This window comes from Balaenoptera physalus (genome assembly GCF_965194825.1).
Source record: "Balaenoptera physalus genome assembly, chromosome: 10".
Lineage (NCBI taxonomy): Eukaryota > Metazoa > Chordata > Mammalia > Artiodactyla > Balaenopteridae > Balaenoptera > Balaenoptera physalus.
The window spans coordinates 64,247,857-64,270,204 of NC_138889.1; the positions used below are offsets into that span (position 1 = coordinate 64,247,857).

Consider the following 22,348-nt stretch of genomic DNA (forward strand, 5'->3'; position numbering starts at 1 on the left):
GTGGCGAGCTCGCTCAGGGAGAGCATGGAAGCTCCACTTCCTGTCCTCACACCACGCTCTATATTTCTTTCATCTGGCTGTTCCTGAATTACATTATTGTATAATAAATGGGTGATATAGTAAGTAAAATGTTTCTCTGAGTTCTCATCTGGCAAATTGATTGAACCCAAAGACGGGGTTGTGGGAACCTCTGATTTGTAGCCAGTCAGTCAGAAGTACAAGTAACCACCTGGACTTTTAATTGGCATCCTGAGATGAAGGGGTTGTTGGAACCTCCAACCTGTAGCCAGTTGGTTAGAAGCATGGGTGGTAACCTGGGCTTGCAGTTGGAAGTGGAGGGTGGTCTCATGGGACTGAGACTTAAAATTGTGGGATCTGACGCTATCTCCAGGAGGATTGTGTCAGAATCGAGTTGCATTCTAGGACACTCAGCTGGTGTCCAAGAATTTCTCCCCACAAAGTGGAATTGGGTCCCAGAACCCAAAATAATTCTGAATGCTTTAGAACAAAACTTGAGAAAAAGCCTACAATAATGCTTTATTGGAGGATATTATCTGAAGGTAACGAAAATGAAGGAGAGGAAAGAAAAAACATGGAAAAAGGGAAGGCAAACACAAGGAGGTATATTACCAGGCTAGCAACAACTTTGCATAAAAATAAAACTTGTTGCTTGGTAATGAGGGATTTGTTATTAAATAATTCATTCAGTATAATGCAAAATCATTTAGGCCAACTACAGAACTGAACGATTTTTTTACACTGTTTGGTCCCTTCTTAGCTAGTTCTTTTTCATGTTAGATCTGTGTTTCTAACATGTTAGATCTGTACAATATACGGTTAAGCCTTGAACAATGTGGGATTTAAGGGCATCAACCACCATGCAGTTGAAAATCCATGTATAACTTTCTAGTCAGCTCTACATATCCTTGGTTCCCCATCCATGGATTCAACCACCCTGGATTGTGTAGTACTATTGTATGTATTTATTGAAAAAAATTCATGTATAAGTAGATCCATGCAATTCAAACCTGAGTTGTTCAAGGGTCAACTGCATATATTGTACAGGAGCAGAATTTGCCACCCCATAATACTTCTCTTTGGCATACTATTTTCTAAGGCATAGCAGACATGGGAGAAATTCTGAAAACCAAGTAGGAGTTACCCTTTTGTAAGAAACATTTACATTTATAAGGGAAATCTCCATTTGTAACAGTGTCTCCCTAGCTGAACCAGGAAGAGGGGGATGACCAAATCTCTAGAAACTATTATCAATGCAGAGGCAATGACTTAAATCCCCATAGCAACTACAACCACACCCTTGCTAACTGTGTCTTTCCTGGTAACCTCCCATATTTGACTCTCCCAACCCTCAAAGTCCTCTTTTGTCTTTAGCGGAGGATGGTATTTAAGGTGAGGGTTTTGGCCACTTCAAAGGGTAGCTTAGTTTTCCTGGTCTCTCCCATACATGTTATTAAACTTTCAGGGGATTTTTTTTTTCCTGTTAATCTGTCTAATATCAATTTAATTTTTAGACCAACCAGAAGAACCCAGAAGGGTAGAGGAAAATTTCTTCCTCCTTGATAATTGTAATGAGTCTTTCTGCCCAGAGAGAGCAGAAGATGATGAAGCCAAAGCTAGATGGTGCATATTTCTTTGTTCAGTTCACAGAAATAACTCTTCCTGTTTAGCCTCACTTCCTATCTCATCTTTTCTGTATTCTATGACCACGTACCTCACCTGTCTCTGCTTGCCAGTGCCTTCAGCTTTCTGTAGAACTTCTCACCCTGCTGAGTAGAAGGATTCGTATAGGCTCCTACAGGTCCTCAGGGAAGGATGTATCTTCTTTGTTTACAGGATCCCAAGGGACAGAAGCAAGGAAGATTTGTGTGGCATGTACTGCTCTGGACCACATGTAGATACGGGACAAAAAGAAGTGCACAGAGATTCCAAGCTGACTTTCCAAAGAAAACCTGAGCAAAATCAAACCAAAAACAAAACCAAACCAACGAACTTAACAAAAAGCTTTGTGCAAATAGTTTCTCTAGAGATGCTTTTGACAGAGAATTTCTGGAATTCTTTTGAAAGGGAAAAATTATTGGGAGCAAATTCTCTTTATGAAGTATTCATCATATAAAACACTGAACCAGGAACTTTCCAGCAATATTCTCTATCATATACTGAGTCTTTTTTTTTTTTTTAACCACTAATTGTAACTTTAAATAAACTTAGAGTTAGGGAAGTATAATGACAAAAGGTAACTCAGTTTACTTATTCTATAATAAAACAATACTAGTGTTTTTCTTTACAGAACAGTTTAAAAAAATTTTGATATCCTTCTCCCCAGTATAATCAGCAATCCTTTTTTTTAAGAAAGCACAAATATTGCATTTTTCTCCCTCAGGGGTTGTGAGTTAGGCAAATTTGGATTCAAAATATAATTTGAAAATTTACTAACTGTGTGATTTGGGACAGGTCACTTAAACTTTCTTTGCCTTAATTTTATTTTCAGTATGTCAACGACAATTATTATGCTTAGAAAGTGCTTAGGACACTTCCTGAGACATATCATGGCTTAAGTATTCATTAGCTGCTCTTATACTAATTGTTGTTATATTATTATAATTATCCAAATTTTCAAACATTCAGTTACTTTATTTATAAACATTCAGTTTATTCTTTTTTCCAAATCTTTAGGTAATGTGTCAGGATCCTTAATAACTCTGCTCAATATTCTGTAATAACCTGAATGGGAAAAAAATTTGAAAAAGAATAGATACACATATAGGTATAACTGAATCACTTTGCTGTACACCTGAAACTAACACAACACTGTTAATCAACTATACTCCAATATAAAATAAAAACTTAAAAAAATTTAGAGACTTAGAAATAGTTTGGAGGCTCTCATGTTTGTTCTCAGAAATTTCAGCAAGCATATATCACTTAGTCATTTAATTCCAGGGGTAATGTTATATCTTAAGAATACATGAAGAGTGTCCAACGCTTGCCACACTAGAGAAAGCCCTCGCACAGAAGCGAAGACCCAACACAGCCATTAAAAAAAAAAAAAAAAAAAAAAAAAAAGAATACATAAGCCAAAATGACACATCCTTACCTTCAATCTAAAAAGGTCAGGCAAATAACATAAGGCATAAGGGGGAACAAAAAGAAATGTGTCATCAATATACATAGGCAGAGGGAACAGAGTTAGATGATATTTATATTTCTAATGACATTTCAAATTTATAGTATTTTTTGAAATATAGGCATATGTCAGAGAAATATTGGGGGTTTTGTTCCAGACCACTGCATAAAAGCAAATATCACAGTAAAGCTACCCACACAAATATTTTGGTTTCCCAGAGTATCTAAGTTATGTTAATAGACTATACTACAGTCTATGAAGTGTGTAATACCATTATGCCTTTAAAAATGTACATACTTTAATTAAAAAATACTTTATGCCAGAAAATGCTAAGGACTTTTTGAGCTGTCAATGAATCAATGTTTTTGCTGGTGTGGGTCTTTTTGTTTTTAATTTTTATTGGAGTACAATTGATTTACAATGTTGTGTTAGTTTCAGGTGTACAGCAAAGTGAATCAGTTATACATATACATATATCCACTCTTTTTTAGATTCTTTTCCCGTATAGGTCATTACAGAGTATTGAGTAGAGTTCCCTGTGCTATGCAGTAAGTCCTTATTAGTTATCTGTCTTATTGAATATATAGAGTAATGTGTATAAGTCAATCCCAATTTCCCAATTTATCCCTCCACCACCCCTGACGCCCAGGTAACTGTAAGTTTCTTTTCTACATCTGTGACTCTATTTCCATTGTGTAAGTAAGTTCATTTGTACCATTTTTAGATTCTACATATAAGTGATATATGATATTTGTCTTTCTCTGACTTATTTCACTTAGTATGACAATCTCTAGGTTCATTCACATTGCTACAAATGGCATTATTTCATTCTTTTTGATGGCTGAGTAATATTCCATTGTATATATGTACCACATCTTCTTTACCCATTCCTCTGTTGATGTACATTTAAGATGCTTCCATGTCCTGGCTATGGTAAATAGTGCTGCAATGAACATTGGGGTACATTTATCTTTTCGAATTATGGTTTTCTCTGGATATATGCCCAGGAGTGGGATTGCTGGGTCATATGGTAGCTCTATTTTCAGTTTTTTAAGGAACCTCCATATTGTTCTCCATAGTGGCTCTACCAGTTTACATGCCCACCTACAGTGTAGGATGGTTCCCTTTTTTCCACACCCTCTCCAGCGTTTATTTTTTCTAGATTTTTTGATGATGACCATTCTGACCAGTGTGAGGTGATACCTCATTGTGGTTTTGATTTGATTTTAATCACAGTTTCAATTTCATTGCTTGTGATTGGTCTGCTCATATTTTCTATTTCTTCCTGGTTCAGTCTTAGAAGGTTGTACCTTTCCAAGAATTTGTCCATGTCTTCTAAGTTGTCCATTTTATTGGCTTATAGTTGCTTGTAGTACTCTTTTATGATCCTTTGTATTTCTGTGGTGTTCGTTGTAACATCTCCTTTTTCATTTCTAATTTTATTGATTTCAGTCCTCTCCCTTTTTTTCTTGATGAGTGTGGCTAAAGGTTTATCAATTTTGTTTATCTTCCCAAAGAACCAGCCTTTAGCTTCATTGATCTTTGCTATTGTTTTCTTTGTCTCATTTATTTCTGCTCTGATATTTATGATTTCTTTCCTTCTACTAACTTTGGGGTTTGTTTGTTCTTCTTCCTCTAGTTGCTTTAGGTGTAAGGTTAGGTTGTTTATTTGAGATTTTTCTTGTTTCTTGAGGTAAGATTGTATTGCTATAAACTTCCCTCTTAGAACTCCTTTTTCTGTATCCCTTAGATTTTGGGTCATTGTGTTTTCATTGTCATTTGTCTCTAGATATTTTTTGATTTCCTCTCTGATTTCTTCAGTGATCCATTAGTTATTTAGTAGCATATTGTTTAGTCTCCATGTGCTTGTGTTTTTTACAGTATTTTTTTCCTGTAATTGATTTCTGATCTCATAACAATGTGGTTGGAAAAGATGCTTGATACGATTTCAATTTTCTTAAATATACCAAGGCTTGATTTCTGACCCAAGAGGTGATCTATCCTGGAGAATGTTCCATATATACTTGAGAAGAAAGTATATTCTGATGCTTTCAAATGGAATGTCCTATAAATATCAATTAAGTCTATCTGATCTAATGTGTCATTTAAGGCTTGTGTTTCCTTATTAATTTTCTGTCTGGATGATCTATCCATTGGCATAAGTGGAGTGTTAAAGTCCCCCGCTATCGATTAAAGTCGATTTCCCCTTTTATGGCTGCTAGCATTTGCCTTATGAGATGCTCCTATGTTGGGTGCGTATATATTTATAATTGTTATATCTTCTTCTTGGATTGATCCTTTGATCATTATATAGTGCCCTTCCTTATCTCTTGCAACAATTTTTATTTTAAAGTCCATTTGGTCTGATATGAGAATTGCTACTCCAGCTTTCTTTTGATTTCCATTTGCATGGAATATCTTTCTCCATCCCCTCACTTTCAGTCTGTATGTGTCTCTAGGTCTGAAGTGGGTCTCTTGTAGACAGCATATATACGGGTCTTTTTTTGTATCCATTCAGCCAGTCTATGTCTTTTGGTTGGAGCATTTAATCCATTTACATTTAAGGTAATTATTGATATGTATGTTCCTATTGCCATTTTCTTAATTGTTTTGGGTTTGTTTTTGTAAGTCTTTTTTCTTCTCTTCCTCTTTTGTTCTCTTCTCTTGCGGTTTGATGACCATCTTTTGTGTTTGGGTTGCTTTTTCCTTTTTGTGTGTGTATCTGTTGTAAGTTTTTGGTTTGCATTTCCCATGAGGTTTTGATAAAGCAGTCTCTATATATACAAGGTGCTTTTAAGTTGCTGGTCTCTTAGAAGATGAGCACAGCACACATGTGTGACACACACATGCTGAGTGTCTTTAACCATTCCTGCCGGGATACAATGGTGAGTCCAGAGCACAGTATGAGCACATAGGAGAGGAGAATAAGTGCAGAGTCCAGGCCAAAGGTAGAAATGACAATGAAGAGACCAAAAATATTACTGAGGGTAATGTCACCACAGGGAAGGAGGAGCAGATCTGGATGCAGACAGTAGGCATGGGACAGTACATTGGCCTTGCAGAAGGGCAACCTCTTTAGAAGGAAAGGCAGTGGGAAAACCATGCAGAAGCTGCGGATGATGACAGGCAAGCCCATGCGTACAACACGGGTATCTGTGAGCATGATGGCGTAGCGTGGTGGGTTACAGATGGCCACATAGCAGTCAAAGCTCATAATCAGCAGGACCCCAGACTCCATGAAAGAGAAGAGGTGGATAAAAAACATTTGAGCCATGCAAGAACAAAGCTGATCTTCCTAAGTGAAAGCAAAATGTGGCTAACACAGTGGGCAGTGTGGAGAAAGACACACCTAGATCATTAACTGAGACAGGGACAGGAAGTAGTACATAGGCTGATGCAAGCTATGCTCTTCCTTGACAATGAAAAGGATAAGGGCATTGCCCATAATGGAAACAATGTAGAGGGTACCAAAGAGCAAAAACATCCAGTGTTGGAAGGTCTCCAGCCCTGGGAGCCCTGTCAGGGTGAAAGTTGGCAACTCTGAGCTGTTGTGGGGATTATGTCTCATGCTGGGACAAATGCTTAGATTGTAGGACCACTATCCTGTAGAGAAGACAGACAGAGAGTTAATTCATGACCTAGGCCTAATATTTTAAGACTCTCCTATGCCATCCAGCCCTTCACTTTATAGCATTAATCAATTTGGCTCACCAAATCACCCATCCTTGCCTCTTACTGTCCCCATGATTTCTGGAATTGTCTGAGACTTTTCAGTTTATCCAGCTGGCTAAACAGGTCACATTGCCTTCCTCTGTACCTGTGCCTGTCACCATGGTGCTCTTTGTCACATTCACAGCTATGAACTTGTTATCAATCTACAGGCATCACTTTGTTCAAGACCTAAGACAAAATTCTATTGAGGACCACTTCCTTGACTATTCTGCCCTCTTCCTGAGCATTCCACTTGTTTGTCAAGCCATAAAATTTTCCTCTTTCCACTCTCTTGCTCTACTGAACATTGACTACCTTATCATGACTCCCTGGCTTTCTTACTCCTATATAGTCTCCCGGTTCTTCCTCCCATTCATCCAGACAGAAAGATATCCATCCACAGAGATAACCTTCCAGTCATTCACCAAGATGCACTAGACCCCCATATTTCCACCCATCTTTTCATTCTTCTATCCTTTTATCTTGTGGCATTACTTTTCTCCATGAATAACTTAATTTACTGAAAGTCTTTTCTATATAATTTCCTTCAGAACTGAATAGCACCTAGCTCCTGAAAGCCACAGGATTAATAATCAGTTCTCTATACCGTGTAATTGGCTCTTATCTGTGTTCTCCATCTCTTTGAATAATACTATCACTATGCCTGAGATTGAGACTCAAAATCCAAACATCGCATTGACTCTTTCTTTCCTTTTCCTACTACATTAACGGGGCAACAACCAGTGTAAATACTGACTCCTAAGTGCCTCTGCCTGCAGCTTTTTCCATTTCCTTCCACTTACGGTCTCACATTCAGATCCAAGAAATCTCAGCTTTATACCATAATAATGCCCTCCTCATGAATCCTATACCTCTATTTCATTTTCTAACCTGGAATAGGACTGATATTTTCGAAGGGCAAATCTGAAAATGGCACTGTTCTGATTAGAAACCTTGAATGCCCCCTCATTACCAAAGCGTCAAATCCAAACTCATGAGCCTAGAGTTAAAGGCCCTCTGTGGTCAGTACTAAATCGATATTTCTGGTCTCAATTCTCAAAATTTCCTTACTTGTACCTCACATACCCAGATTGGTTTATTTGCTGTTATTCAAACATGAACTACAGCTCCCCAGCTCCCAGAGTTGCCCAGAACATGTGAACATATCCATTCAGTCCATCTTCCGGGGCCCAGGATCAATGATGCCCTCTCTCCTCCATGAAAATTTGGTCATTGCCAGTGGAGGTAACTTCTCTTCTCCCCCACCACTCTCATAGCTATAGGTTCGCATCTCCTTTCGTGCCCGTTTCTCTTCCTGTTCTGCATTATAGCTTCCTATTATGCAGCTATAATAATTCCTACTAAATCATGAATCTTATCTTCCCTGCTGACTCACCAGCTCCAAGAACTCAGCTCTGACTCTTATTCATTGTTTTAGTCCCTTCTGTGCTCAGTGCAAGGCCTAGCACAGGAGATGCACTCAATAAGTCACTGATCCCCTTCTGGGTTTTGATTCTCTCTGTTGTAAATTGGAGAGGCTAAGGAACTTTGCTAATGAGGTTGTAAAGATACAAATGTAAGTTCTTATGAAAACTCTTAGGACCAAATACTTTGCAACTCTGAGTTCTAAACCTGCTTTAAACCCTCACCTCCAGCCTTTCATCTGCCTTTGTTCCTCCATCTGCATTAGGACTCCTCTATCTTTTCTTCTCAGGATGCATTTTTTTCTCCATTCCAGATTCATAGAATCTCTTTGTTTTCCCTATCTGCAAGCTGTTTCTAAATGTTTCTGTTTGCCTCTGTATGCAATATACAAACACCGTTGATTTGGAGGGGTTTTTTAGTAAAACTTGGGTCTTTCCAAGTGGCTTCCAAAGCAGCCAGTGTCTTTTTACAGACCGCTTCCATACCAGTTTATTCTGAGAAAAGTTGGGAGGGGTGCTTATTTATACCAAAATATCTACATTCAAACTGCAGCCTGATGAGTATCCCTGCTGAGAAAGTAATGTCTGAAGCAGAAAGCATGGTAGCATTTCAGAGAATAAGAGCAACAAATAGAAAATATAGAACCAGGCAGGTGATAAATGTGAAAACATGTAGGGAAAAAAAAAAACTGACTCCAATTAGGGACAGCCTTTCCTTCTTCAGTTTGTCATATTATAACACTCAGGATTTCTAAGCTGGGTCAGAGTGCCTTGGGGCCGGAGTTTGGAGTGTCTGATACTCCACTCTACCCACCTGAGAGAGCTCTGTGCAAGGAAGGTGTAGAGAGAGCAAGAGCAGTATGGGGGCCCCAGCATGCCCTGCCCATAGCCCCCAGTTACCTCTGCCAACTCCCTAGCCTTAGCAATATAAGGCTGCATCCAGGAAGTCCCTTGAGTATTTATCAGCTCAGGAGCTCACGGACTGCTGGGAATATGGGGCATCTACAGTGTTCTGCCCTCTCTGACCTAGTAGTTCATTGCCCATGGAGATATGTAGGAGCAGGAATGATCAGAACTGGAAGGGACATGCGAGGATATTGTATCTAGCCCCTCGCTTTATAGAAGAGGTCATTAGAGCCTGGAAAGGAAAAGAGACATCTCAATTTTATACAGCTTGTTAGTGGCAGAATATCTAAACCTAGGTCTTCTAGCTTAGTTTATGCCCTTTCCACTATATAACTATGATCAATATCGACAAGAAATGCTGTGTCCTATAAAGAGTGCTTATGACCCATATAAATTAAGCATTTGGATTTGCTAGAACATGTGAGATTCTCACCTGGATTATCCTTGAAATTGATCCCAGCACGATAAGCACTGATACACTGTGGCTGACCACACACACAGCATAATTATAGGTCAAATTATAAAAGTATTTGCCCTGATTAAGAAAGTGTTAGTGTACACTGGTGCCTTCTTCACAAATGTTTATTGGACACCTACTAGGGAGACAACATAGGTAATGAGGATTAGCTGATAAGCTTTTGAGCTTGATGGACCTGAGCTTGAGTCCACTTGCCTTGAGAAAATTTCTAACCCACATACAGCCTCGTTTCTTTACCTTTAAAATAGGTTATAATTATACTTAAATCATAGAATGATTGGGATGACTAAGCAATAGAAGTCAGGCAAAGGCATTTAACCTGTTTGTTGCCATATAGCACTTAAATGATGGATATGTTTAAATCCCAAACATCAGGTCCTGAAAGTAAAACAATGGGGAGTGGATATTAACCTAAGTGTACAACACAATAAGAATAAATTCTTGAATAGCTTAAACAACTCAGTTCTAGGAAAATACTAGCAGATATAGCTGGAAGGAATAGTGATTAGTAGCAGGAGATGCATACTTGAACCAGATCAGGGAGGGCAGTAAAGAAGTTGGGGTTAGAAAGAATCTCTCAGATTCCTAATATTTGTCTGAGACTAACCAGGCTGAAAATGCAGTAGCTTTTCAAGAATCCCACTCATACATAAGTCAGACCAAAGGACTTAGTGCATCACCTAATATACTCCTAGATCTTCTCATAGTCACACTAATTGTCATGGGAAAAGGTCAGGAAGTCACCCAAGCCCTGATCAACAAGCATGGATTTATCTGAATTCTCTGTCTATTGTTCCTTTTTTATAAGTCTATTTTTTAAATTTTCTCAAATGAAAAAAGATACTATCTTTCATTTATGACAAGGTCACAATCCCTAACTTAAACATCTATGGTGTAAGGTGTATGTTTACAAAAGTAACTATAAATCAAGTCATTTATTCAGCATTAAACACAAATGTATCCATGGGAATGTATAGATAAATAAAAATAACAATCCATCGTCTAGTTTGGGAGACTCCTAAGGAGACACTTATAATAGCTCAGTGAATGCAATGATAACAGATACAAGGAGGATTTAGGGCAGAACAAAGGAAGGGAATTTGCAACATTCTAGAGCAGTCAGAGGAGACGTTCGGGTGCATGTAATATCTCTCCTGATTCTCAAAGAATGAGCAAATATTATTAAAATGAACGCAGTAGGAAGAATGCTCCTCCCAAAGATGTCCATGTTTGGAACTTATGTACATGTGCATTTCATGGCAAGAGGGACTTTGAAGATTATTATTAGAATTATGAGCCTTAAAGATTTTTTTTTTCCTTTTGGATTATCCAGGTGGACTCAGTTTACTCACATGCGCCCTTAAAAACACAGAACTTTCTCAGGCTGGAATCAGAAATATGCGGCAGAAGGAGAAGTCAGAGAGAGACTCAGAGCATGAGAAACACTCAACCCACAATTAGTGGAGGGAACTAAGTGAAAACGATGGGAAATAATGTGGACAGCCTTTAGGAGCAAATACTAGTCCCCGGCTATTAGTCGGCAAGGGAAATGAAACTTCAGTCTTACATTCACAAGGAACTGAATTCAACCAACAACTTAAATGAGCTTCGAAGCAGATTCTTTCCCAGAGCCTTCAGTAAGAAACCCAGCCTTGCAGTGAACTTGATTTTAGCTTTCAGAGACCTTAAACATTTAGGGTTTCAGGATTTCTGACCTACAGAAATATGAGATAAGAAATTGTTGTTGTTAAGCTGCTAAATTTGCGATAGTTTGTTAGAGGAGCAATAGAAAAGAATACAGTGAGCCTCAGGCAGAAGGGAGTGGAAGGGGAGAGAACAAAGAAGGGTTATTTCTGGCAGATGTGAAAACATGAACACAGGTATGAGCGCTTAAAAGGAAACACTGAAGGAGGAGAATGGGTGCAGAACATGTGTAGAATTGTGTAGCTATGTATTCAAAAGGGCAAAATGTCAAATAACTCCACACAGGACCCAGATCCAATCCAGTAATACCTCCTACGCCCTATACTCCAATCTTGTGGGTCCAGGAGGCTCTCCACATACTAGCACCGATGTGGAAAATGTCTTCTCTTTCTGTTGCATAAAGTAAATATTCTGGCATTTGCTTCCAGCAGCTCAGACAGACACACAGACTAGATGGACCCTGGACCCAATTCCAACCCATAAAAGATGGGTGACCCTAATCTTGCTTAACGAGACTAGGTGTAATTCATCTTATAGTTCTGAAAGAATGGAATATTAAACCAATAAGGCTACATGAACAGTGGAAGTTGAATCACAGGAAGATGTTAAAGAAGCCAAGAGCTCAGATCAGATGTATCTGATGACCTGGATGACCAGAGCCCTGTGATCGTGAGAGTATTGCTGTAATTACGGTTCTCGTCAGTGAACTAGGGACAGAGTCTGAGCTTTTTCTCCATATTGGCAAGTTACAGATCCAGGCAGAGCCATGAACTTCCTATTTAATGGGCTGAATAGAAGAAGACCGTTGCCAGCAATCATCTGCTGATCCTCTTTCAGAGTGGGCAGATTTCTAAGGTCAAGGGAAGGATACTGAGTATCTTAATTTATAGAATGTGATGTGGAAGATATTAGCCCAGAAGTTTCCAGACAGCTTTTCACAGGTACATAAATGAGCCAAATTGTTGCTTCCAAGTCCTTCAGATTTAAAGAAGCAAGAAAAAATACTGGCACTGAAAGCGTATTGTCCACTTATTATGGCAGTAACTTCATTGTAAGTCATATTTGTAACAGAGCCAAAATCATTAAACAGCAACATTCTTTCAAAAAATATTTATTTAAGCACCTATTAAAGGTCAGGCACAGTATGAGCACTCTATTTAAATTGATATGTGTATTTAAAGTCTGAGCAATATAAAAATGTAAGGTACATTTATAGCATGTTTGAAAATTTCAAGTACAATTTATTTTTTATTTACTCTGGTCAGATCTACAATGCATACTGTATTTAGATAATAAACAATATACAATCTTCATGCAAAATTATTCTTTCATAAAATTATGATCTATTTTAGAGTAAAACATTTTAGTATGTGTTAATTCACTGAAGTATAGAGATGGTTGAGATGCAAATATATGCAAATATAATCATTTATTAACTTATTCCTCAACTACTTTGCATGTCTTGTATATTTCAAGCCCTATGTTAGAGACTGAAGGATACAAAGATAAATAAGACAGGGTCCCTGCTCATGAGTTGCTTACAATCTAGTTAAGGAGACAAACTCCCCAAATTAACTGATATGATTAAAGTACATTCCAAGTACAGTGGAGACAGAAAGCAGGCATGGAACAGTTCTACTCAGGGCTCAAGAAAATCTTAGACAAAATATTTCTATAGACTATGGCTGATGCACATGATTTTTTTATTATTATTTTGGCTGCACTGGGTCTTCATTGTGGTGTGCGGGTTTCTTTAGTTGCGGTGCATGGGCTCTCTAGTTGCAGCTACGTGGTATTTTGAAGCAAAACATTAAATTTTACATTGGTTCTTGCTGAATAAAAATAGTAAGTAAATAAGCTGTGTGTATTATTATAAAATTTTTAGAACAGTTCATTTTGTGTGCTCCTTAAAATAAACATATGAGGTAGATGAATGAGAGATGCCATTTTACAGATGAGGAAATTAAGACTGAGTTTATAGTCCGCTTACTCAAGAAGTCACCTCTTTGGATGGGTTAAGTAACCTTTCTGTGGTAAAGATTTCACAATATATATGTGTAGCAAATCATCACATTGTACACTTTGAACTTATACAATGTTATAAGTCAATTATATCTCAATAAACCTGGGAGAATAAAAGAATATGGGAAAAAATATGTCACCTTTAATTTGCATTTCTCTCTATAAAGGAAATTATGGAGCACAGAGGGGGAGGAAATGTTTCCTGATATGAGATTCTGATTTAAGGAAATTCATTATTAGTTCATATATTCATCTATTAATTTGTTCACTCATGATTTCCTTCTCTTATTCATTCATTATTATTTATTCATTCATTTTTTCATTTATTCTTTCATACTGCTCTCACATCATTAGACACTATCTGAATGAAGGGCCTATATTAGGTCCCAGATCCAGGGCTTGCTTTACCTGTAGTGTCATATAAATAAATAGGTCCCAGGCAGTTGAACTTTTAAATTTCAATGATTACACAAGTCTATGATTTATTTTTTAAATTTTGTTATTAATATATAATCCACATACCACAAAATTCAGTTTTAAGTGTTCAATTCAGTGCTTTTTAGTATATTTGAAAAGTTGTGCAACTGTCACCAATATCTAATTCCAGAACATTTTTATCACACTCAAAAAAATTTCCATTACCATTAGCAGTCACTCTCCATTCTCATTTACCCCAGCCCCTGGCAAGAACTAATTTACTTTCTGTTTTCGTGGACTTGCCTATGCTAAAAATTTCATTTAAATGTAATAATAAAATATGTGGCTTTGTAGTGTCTGGCTTATTTCACTTAGCATAATGTTTTCAAAGTTCATTATATATCAGTACTTCTTTCCTGATACAATAGCCCATTGTATGTATATATATATTGTATGTATATACCTTATTTTGTTTGTTTATTAACCAGTTGATGGCTATTTGTACTGTTCTCATTTTTTGACTATTAGAAATAATGCTTCTTTAAATATTTTTATACAAGCTTTTGTGTGAAAATTGGTTTTTAGTTCTTACAGTATATACCTAGTAGTAAAATTTCTGAGTCGCTGGTAACTCTATGTATAACTGTTTGAAGAAAAGCCACACTGTTGTCCAAAGTGGTTTTACCAGTTTACATTTCCACCAGCAATGTATGAAGAATTCAATTTCTCCACATCTTTTTTAACACTTGTTATTTTCTGTTTTTGTTTTTTACTGTGTTTTTGTTTATAGCCCTCCTAATGTGTGGCGTGATATCTCATAATGGTTTTGATTTGTATTTCTCAAATGACTAATGAAGTTGAACACCTTTTTTTGTGCTTATTCGCTATTTGTATATCTCTTTTTGCAGAAATTTCTGTTCAAATCATTTATCCATTTTTAATTGATTTGTCTTTTTGTTGTTGAGTTGTAAGAGTGCTTCATATATTTTGCATATAAAATTCTTATCAGATACATGATTTGCAAAAATTTTCTCCCATTCTGTGGGTTGTCTTTTCACTTTCTTGACACTGTCCTTAGAAGTGCAAAAAGTTATTTTTTGTAAAGTCCAATTTACCTATTTTCTTCCTTGGTCACTTGTGCTTTTGGTGTGTCATATCATAAAACCATTGTCTAATACAGGCACACAAAGATTTACACCTAAGTTTTTTTTTCTAAAGATGTTGTAGATTTGTCTTACATTTAGATGTTTGATCAATTTTGAGTTAATTTTTGTACATAGTTTGAGACAAGGGTCCAATTTCAGTCTTTTGCACGTGGGTATCCAATCATCCCTGCTTCTATCAAATCCCTAGGGCAAGGCCCTTGGGTTTTCATACCTGAGAGTCACAGAGAGTTAACAAATAACTGCACTTACCAAGCCCATTGACCTAAGGAGGCTGGAACCCAGAGCTAAGATGAAGAGGCTCACTGAGCACATAAAATTGAGACCAGATCAGACATTTCAGATGATACACTCAGACCCCATCATCCTCTAAATCACACACACACACAATCTGCACAAAATAACAACTTTCATATCTCTAAAAAAAAAAACTTATATTCAGGTACAAGGCACCTGCACAAACCTCCACACACTCTCCCACGTAGCCTCACACTCATATAGGACACCCGTCACAGAGCTCCAGCCTCAGCGTGCTCCACTTGTGAATGCATGTCAATCACACAGCTTTGTCATTGAAATTGAAAATACTGTGTTCAGAGAAAGAACTCAGAGTTCAATGATTGAAGTCTAGGTCTTAGAGGGAGACCTCAAAAACTTAGCCACTGTAGTGATCCAGAAACAAACCTGAGTGAGACAAATTTGGGGTTATTCCCCCATCCCACCCAGAGTGGTGCCCCAGCACAATGTCTTTTTTTCTATGATTTTCCCTGGAAAGCAATCTTGCTTACACATATCTTTGTGGTCCTCACATCCACAGATGCTCACAGAGTAGCAGCTTCCTTACAATAACCATTTGAAATCTTCCTTTGTGGGCAAGAATAGGCAGGGTAAAGAGAGGAAGAGAAGATGTAGTGACTCTAGCTCTCTTGTGTGGTACACAAGCTTCTTTCCTTTAGTAGCTGGGGCATCTGTGAAAGTTTCCAAGCAAATGAGAGGGGCTTTCCACTTTTATCTGTCTCTTTGGAGTCCAAATAATGAGTAATTATTGCAGCAATAGATATTAGGGTGCCTTGAAAGAAAAAGATGGGAATTAAAGAATTGGCTATATAAATGGACAGTTCAGTGAGGGAAAAACACCAAACTTTGAATCAGGAGATCTGAGACCTAATTTCAGTTCTGACAGTAACATGCTTTGTGATCTGGGTTACATCAGTTCATTTCTCTGAACTTGGATTTCATTTTGCTAAGGCAGAGGTACAACAGTTACTGTACTCCACATCACTCCAATATGTGGCTATGGGACCAAGAGCTTGTAAAAATGGGGAGAACATTATTTTTGATGTCCAAACTTATTACTACTGTATACTTTACTCTTTCTCACCCACAAAATAGTAAGCCAGGTGTTTCCATTTCCAATTTATAAATAAGAAAATTGACTCTCAAAAAGGTTGTGGGACTTACTCAATGCTAAATAGTGAATAGGTAGAAAAGCTGAAACAAGGATTCCAGAATTGCTGCTTTTTATAAATTGAGACTTGCCAGAGAAGGGAAAGGATTTTCTCAAGGTCATGTAACACTCTTGTGACAGACTCAGAACTAAAGTTCAAAATTCTAGGCATCCTACAAAGGATTCTTTTAGGTATAAAATGTTGCTGAGGGAAGATGTATATAATACTAGCTTTCTACAACAAAAATGTATTCACTCTTCCAGGATGTCTACTGTTGGTGAACTCTAAGACTCTCTACTCCCTCCCTCAGTCTGCCTCTATCAGCACTTGACATTCTGATCTGGCCATTACGTGCAACCATTATACTGGTGGGAATGTAGGATTTTGAGCTGGCTTTGCCATAGTTAGGAGTGCTGTCTCCCCAACTAGCATGTCTACTGCATCTCTTGCTTTCTTCCATTGTACCCACATGTGTACTCAAAATACTGGAGATATTCAGTTACGGGGTATTTGAGTATACTCAGACTGCCTAGCCTCTTTATAGGCACTTCAGGTTAAACATAAAAATAAGCCATTTGGTGTATATTTGGGCAGTTACCGTACAAACACAGATTAAGTAAACAAAACATTATGGCATTAAAGCAAGAAGTCAATGCTATGTTACTAAGAGTTATCAGGATTGAGTCTTATGGTGAATATTGATCAAACTGTCTACGTACAGACATATGTTGTGTGGAGGTTGCAATTGGATAAAGACACAGTCTCAGCTCAATAAGATTTTGGAAAATAGTGGATGAGAGAAAAATAAAGACTACTAACAAACTAGGTTAGAGAGGAAAGGCCTCTGGAAGGCAGAGACATTTGCCCAGATGTTTATAAACTAGAGAGAAAGAAAATAAAGGGGAGGGGATTAACCAAGATGGCGGAGTAGAAGGACGTGCTCTCACTCCCTCTTGCGAGAGCACCAGAATCAAAACTGGCTGCTGGACAATCACTGACAGGAAGAACCTGGACTTCACCAAGGAGGATACCCCACATCCAAGGACAGAGGAGAAGCCACAGTGAGACGGTAGGAGGGGCGCAATCAGAGTAAAATCAAATCCCATAACTGCTGGGTGGGTGACTCACAGACTGGCGAACATTTATACCACAGAAGTCCACCCACTGGAGTGAAGGTTCTGAGCCCCACGTCAGGCTTCCCAACCTGGGGGTCCAGCTACGGGAGAAGGAACTCCTAGAGAATCAGACTTTGAAGCCTAGTGGGAATTGATTGCAGGACTGTGACAGGACTGGGGGAAACAGAGACCCCACTCTTGGAGGGCACACACAAAGTAATGTGTGCATCGGGACCCAGGGGAAGGAGCAGTGACCCTGGGGGAGACTGAACCAGACCTACCTGCTGGTGTTGGGGGGGTCTCCTGCAGAGGCGAGTGGTGGCTCTGTTTCACCGGGGGGATAAGGACACTGGCAGCCGAGGTTCTGGGAAGTTCTCCTTGCCGTGAGCCCTCCCAGAGTCTGCCATTAACCCCACCAAAGAGCACGGGTAGGCTCCAGTGTTGGGTTGCCTCAGGCAAAACAACCAACAGGGAGGGAACCCAGCCCCACCCATCAACAGTCAAGTGGATTAAGGTTTTACTGAGCTCTGACCGCCACAGCAACAGGGAGGGAACCCAGCCCCACCCATCAACAGTCAAGTGGATTAAGGTTTTACTGAGCTCTGACCGCCACAGCAACAGTCAGCTCTACCCACCACCAGAACCTACCATCAAGCCTCTTAGATAGCCTCAACCACCAGAGGGCAGAGAGCAGAAGCAAGAAAAACTACAATCCTGCAGCCTGCGGACCAAAAACCACAGTTACAGAAAGATAGAGAAGATGAAAAGGCAGAGGGCTATATACCAGATGAAGGAACAAGAAAAAACCCCAGAAAAACAACTAACTGAAGTGGAGATAGGCAACCTTCCAGAGAAAGAATTCAGAATAATGATAGTGAAGATGATCCAGGACCTCGGAATAAGAATGGAGGCAAAGATTGAGAAGATGCAAGAAATGATTAACAAAGACCTAGAAGAATTAAAGAACAAACAAACAGAGATGACCAATACAATAACTGAAATGAAAACTACACTAGAAGGAATCAATAGCAGAATAACTGAGGCAGAAGAACGGATAAGTGACCTGGAAGACAGAATGGTGGAATTCACTGCTGCGGAACAGACTAAAGAAAAAAGAATGAAAAGAAATGAAGACAGCCTAAGAGACCTCTGGGACAACATTAAACGCAACAACATTCGCATTATAGGGGTCCCAGAAGGAGAAGAGAGAGAGAAAGGACCAGAGAAAATATTTGAAGAGATTATAGTCGAAAACTTCCCTAACATGGGAAAGGAGATAGCCACCCAAGTCCAGGAAGCGCAGAGAGTCCCATACAGAATAAACCCAAGGAGAAACACGCCAAGACACATAGTAATCAAAGTGGCAAAAATTAAAGACAAAGAAAAATTATTGAAAGCAGCAAGGGAAAAACGACAAATAACATACAAGGGAACTCCCATAAGGTTAACAGCTGATTTCTCAGCAGAAACTCTGCAAGCCAGAAGGGAGTGGCATGATATACTTAAAGTGATGAAAGGGAAGAACCTACAACCAAGATTACTCTACCCGGCAAGGATCTCATTTAGATTTGATGGAGAAATCAAAAGCTTTACAGACAAGCAAAAGCTAAGAGAATTCAGCACCACCAAACCAGCTCTACAACAAATGCTAAAGGAACTTCTCTAAGTGGGAAACACAAGAGAAGAAAAGGACCTACAAAAACAAACCCAAAACAATTAAGAAAATGGTCATAGGAACATACATATCGATAATTACCTTAAACGTGAATGGATTAAACGCTCCAACCAAAAGACATAGACTGGCTGAATGGATACAAAAACAGGACCCATATATATGCTGTCTACAAGAGACCCACTTTAGACCTAGGGACACATACAGACTGAAAGTTAGGGGATGGAAAAAGATATTCCATGCAAATGGAAATCAAAAGAAAGCTGGAGTAGCTATACTCATATCAGATAAAATAGACTTTAAAATAAAGAATGTTACAAGAGACAAGGAAGGACACTACATAATGATCCAGGGATCAATCCAAGAAGAAGATATAACAATTATAAATATATATGCACCCAACATAGGAGCACCACAATACATAAGGCAACTGCTAACAGCTATAAAAGAGGAAATCGACAGTAACACAATAATAGTGGGGGACTTTAACACTTCACTTACACCAATGGACAGATCATCCAAAATGAAAATAAATAAGGAAACAGAAGCTTTAAATGACACAATAGACCAGATAGATTTAATTGATATATATAGGACATTCCATCCAAAAACAGCAGATTACACATTCTTCTCAAGTGCGCACGGAACATTCTCCAGGATAGATCACATCTTGGGTCACAAATCAAGCCTCAGTAAATTTAAGAAAATTGAAATCGTACCAAGCATCTTTTCTGACCACAACGCTATGAGATTAGAAATGAATTACAGGGAAAAAAACGTAAAAAAGACAAACACATGGAGGCTAAACAATACGTTACTAAATAACCAAAAGATCACTGAAGAAATCAAAGAGGAAATCAAAAAATACCTAGAGACAAATGACAATGAAAACACGACGACCCAAAACCTATGGGATGCAGCAAAAGCGGTTCTAAGAGGGAAGTTTATAGCTATACAAGCCTACCTAAAGAAACAAGAAAAATCTCAAGTAAACAATCTAACCTTACACCTAAAGAAACTAGAGAAAGAAGAACAAACAAAACCCAAAGTTAGCAGAAGGAAAGAAATCATAAAGATCAGAGCAGAAATAAATGAGATAGAAACAAAGAAAACAATAGCAAAGATCAATAAAACTAAAAGTTGGTTCTTTGAGAAGATAAACAAAATTGATAAGCCATTAGCCAGACTCATCAAGAAAAAGAGGGAGAGGACTCAAATCAATAAAATCAGAAATGAAAAAGGAGAAGTTACAACAGACACTGCAGAAATACAAAACATCCTAAGAGACTACTATAAGCAACTTTATGCCAATAAAATGGACAACCTGGAAGAAATGGACAAATTCTTAGAAAGGTATAACCTTCCAAGACTGAATCAGGAAGAAACAGAAAATATGAACAGACCAATCACAAGTAATGAAATTGAAACTGTGATTAAAAATCTTCCAACAAACAAAAGTCCAGGACCAGATGGCTTCACAGGTGAATTCTACCAAACATTTAGAGAAGAGCTAACACCCATCCTTCTCAAACTCTTCCAAAAAATTGCAGAGGAAGGAACACTCCCAAACTCATTCTATGAGGCCACCATCACCCTGATACCAAAACCAGACAAAGACACTACAAAAAAAGAAAATTACAGACCAATATCACTGATGAATATAGATGCAAAAATCCTCAACAAAATACTAGCAAACAGAATCTAACAACACATTAAAAGGATCATACACCACGATCAAGTGGGATTTATCCCAGGGATGCAAGGATTCTTCAATATACGCAAATCAATCAATGTGATACACCATATTAACAAATTGAAGAAGAAAAACCATATGATCATCTCAATAGATGCAGAAAAAGCTTTTGACAAAATTCAACACCCATTTATGATAAAAACTCTCCAGAAAGTGGGCATAGAGGGAACCTACCTCAACATAATAAAGGCCATATATGACAAACCCACAGCAAACATCATTCTCAATGGTGAAAAACTGAAAGCATTTCCTCTAAGATCAGGAACGAGACAAGGATGTCCACTCTCACCACTATTATTCAACATAGTTCTGGAAGTCCTAGCCACGGCAATCAGAGAAGAAAAAGAAATAAAAGGAATACAAATTGGAAAAGAGGAAGTAAAACTGTCACTGTTTGCGGATGACATGATACTATACATAGAGAATCCTAAAACTGCCACCAGAAAACTGCTAGAGCTAATTAATGAATATGGTAAAGTTGCAGGATACAAAATTAATGCACAGAAAACTCTTGCATTCCTATACACTAATGATGAAAAATCTGAAAGAGAAATTATGGAAACACTCCCATTTACCATTGCAACAAAAAGAATAAAATACCTAGGAATAAACCTACCTAGGGAGACAAAAGACCTGTATGCAGAAAACTATAAGACACTGATGAAGGAAATTAAAGATGATACCAACAGATGGAGAGATATACCATGTTCTTGGATTGGAAGAATCAACATTGTGAAAATGAGTATACTACCCAAAGCAATCTACAGATTCAATGCAATCCCTATCAAATTACCAATGGCATTTTTTACGGAGCTAGAACAAATCATCTTAAAATTTGTATGGAGACACAAAAGACCCCGAATAGCCAAAGCAGTCTTGAGGCAAAAAAATGGAGCTGGAGGAATCAGACTCCCTGACTTCAGACTATACTACAAAGCTACAGTAATCAAGACAATATGGTACTGGCACAAAAACAGAAACATAGATCAATGGAACAAGATAGAAAGCCCAGAGATTAACCCACGCACCTATGGTCAACTAATCTATGACAAAGGAGGCAAAGATATACAATGGAGAAAAGACAGTCTCTTCAATAAGTGGTGCTGGGAAAACTGGACAGCTACATGTAAAAGAATGAAATTAGAATACTCCCTAACACCATACACAAAAATAAACTCAAAATGGATTAGAGACCTAAATATAAGACTGGACACTATAAAACTCTTAGAGGAAAACATAGGAAGAACACTCTTTGACATAAATCACAGCAAGATCTTTTTTGATCCACCTCCTAGAGAAATGGAAATAAAAACAAAAATAAACAAGTGGGACCTAATGAAACTTCAAAGCTTTTGCACAGCAAAGGAAACCATAAACAAGACGAAAAGAC

The 22,348-nt window shown here is 38.0% G+C and overlaps 1 protein-coding gene across 1 annotated transcript; it reads right to left on the bottom strand.

Annotated features, from left to right (window-relative positions):
• Positions 1-4,591: 4,591 nt before the first annotated feature.
• Positions 4,592-8,769, bottom strand: LOC309637218 (olfactory receptor 51I1-like). The gene is given in 3 exon segments (XM_082411452.1): positions 4,592-6,426; positions 6,428-6,512; positions 6,515-8,769. Coding segments are annotated over 3 exon segments (756 nt in total). The 5' UTR covers positions 6,714-8,769; the 3' UTR covers positions 4,592-5,954.
• Between the last annotated feature and the right edge of the window lie 13,579 nt (positions 8,770-22,348).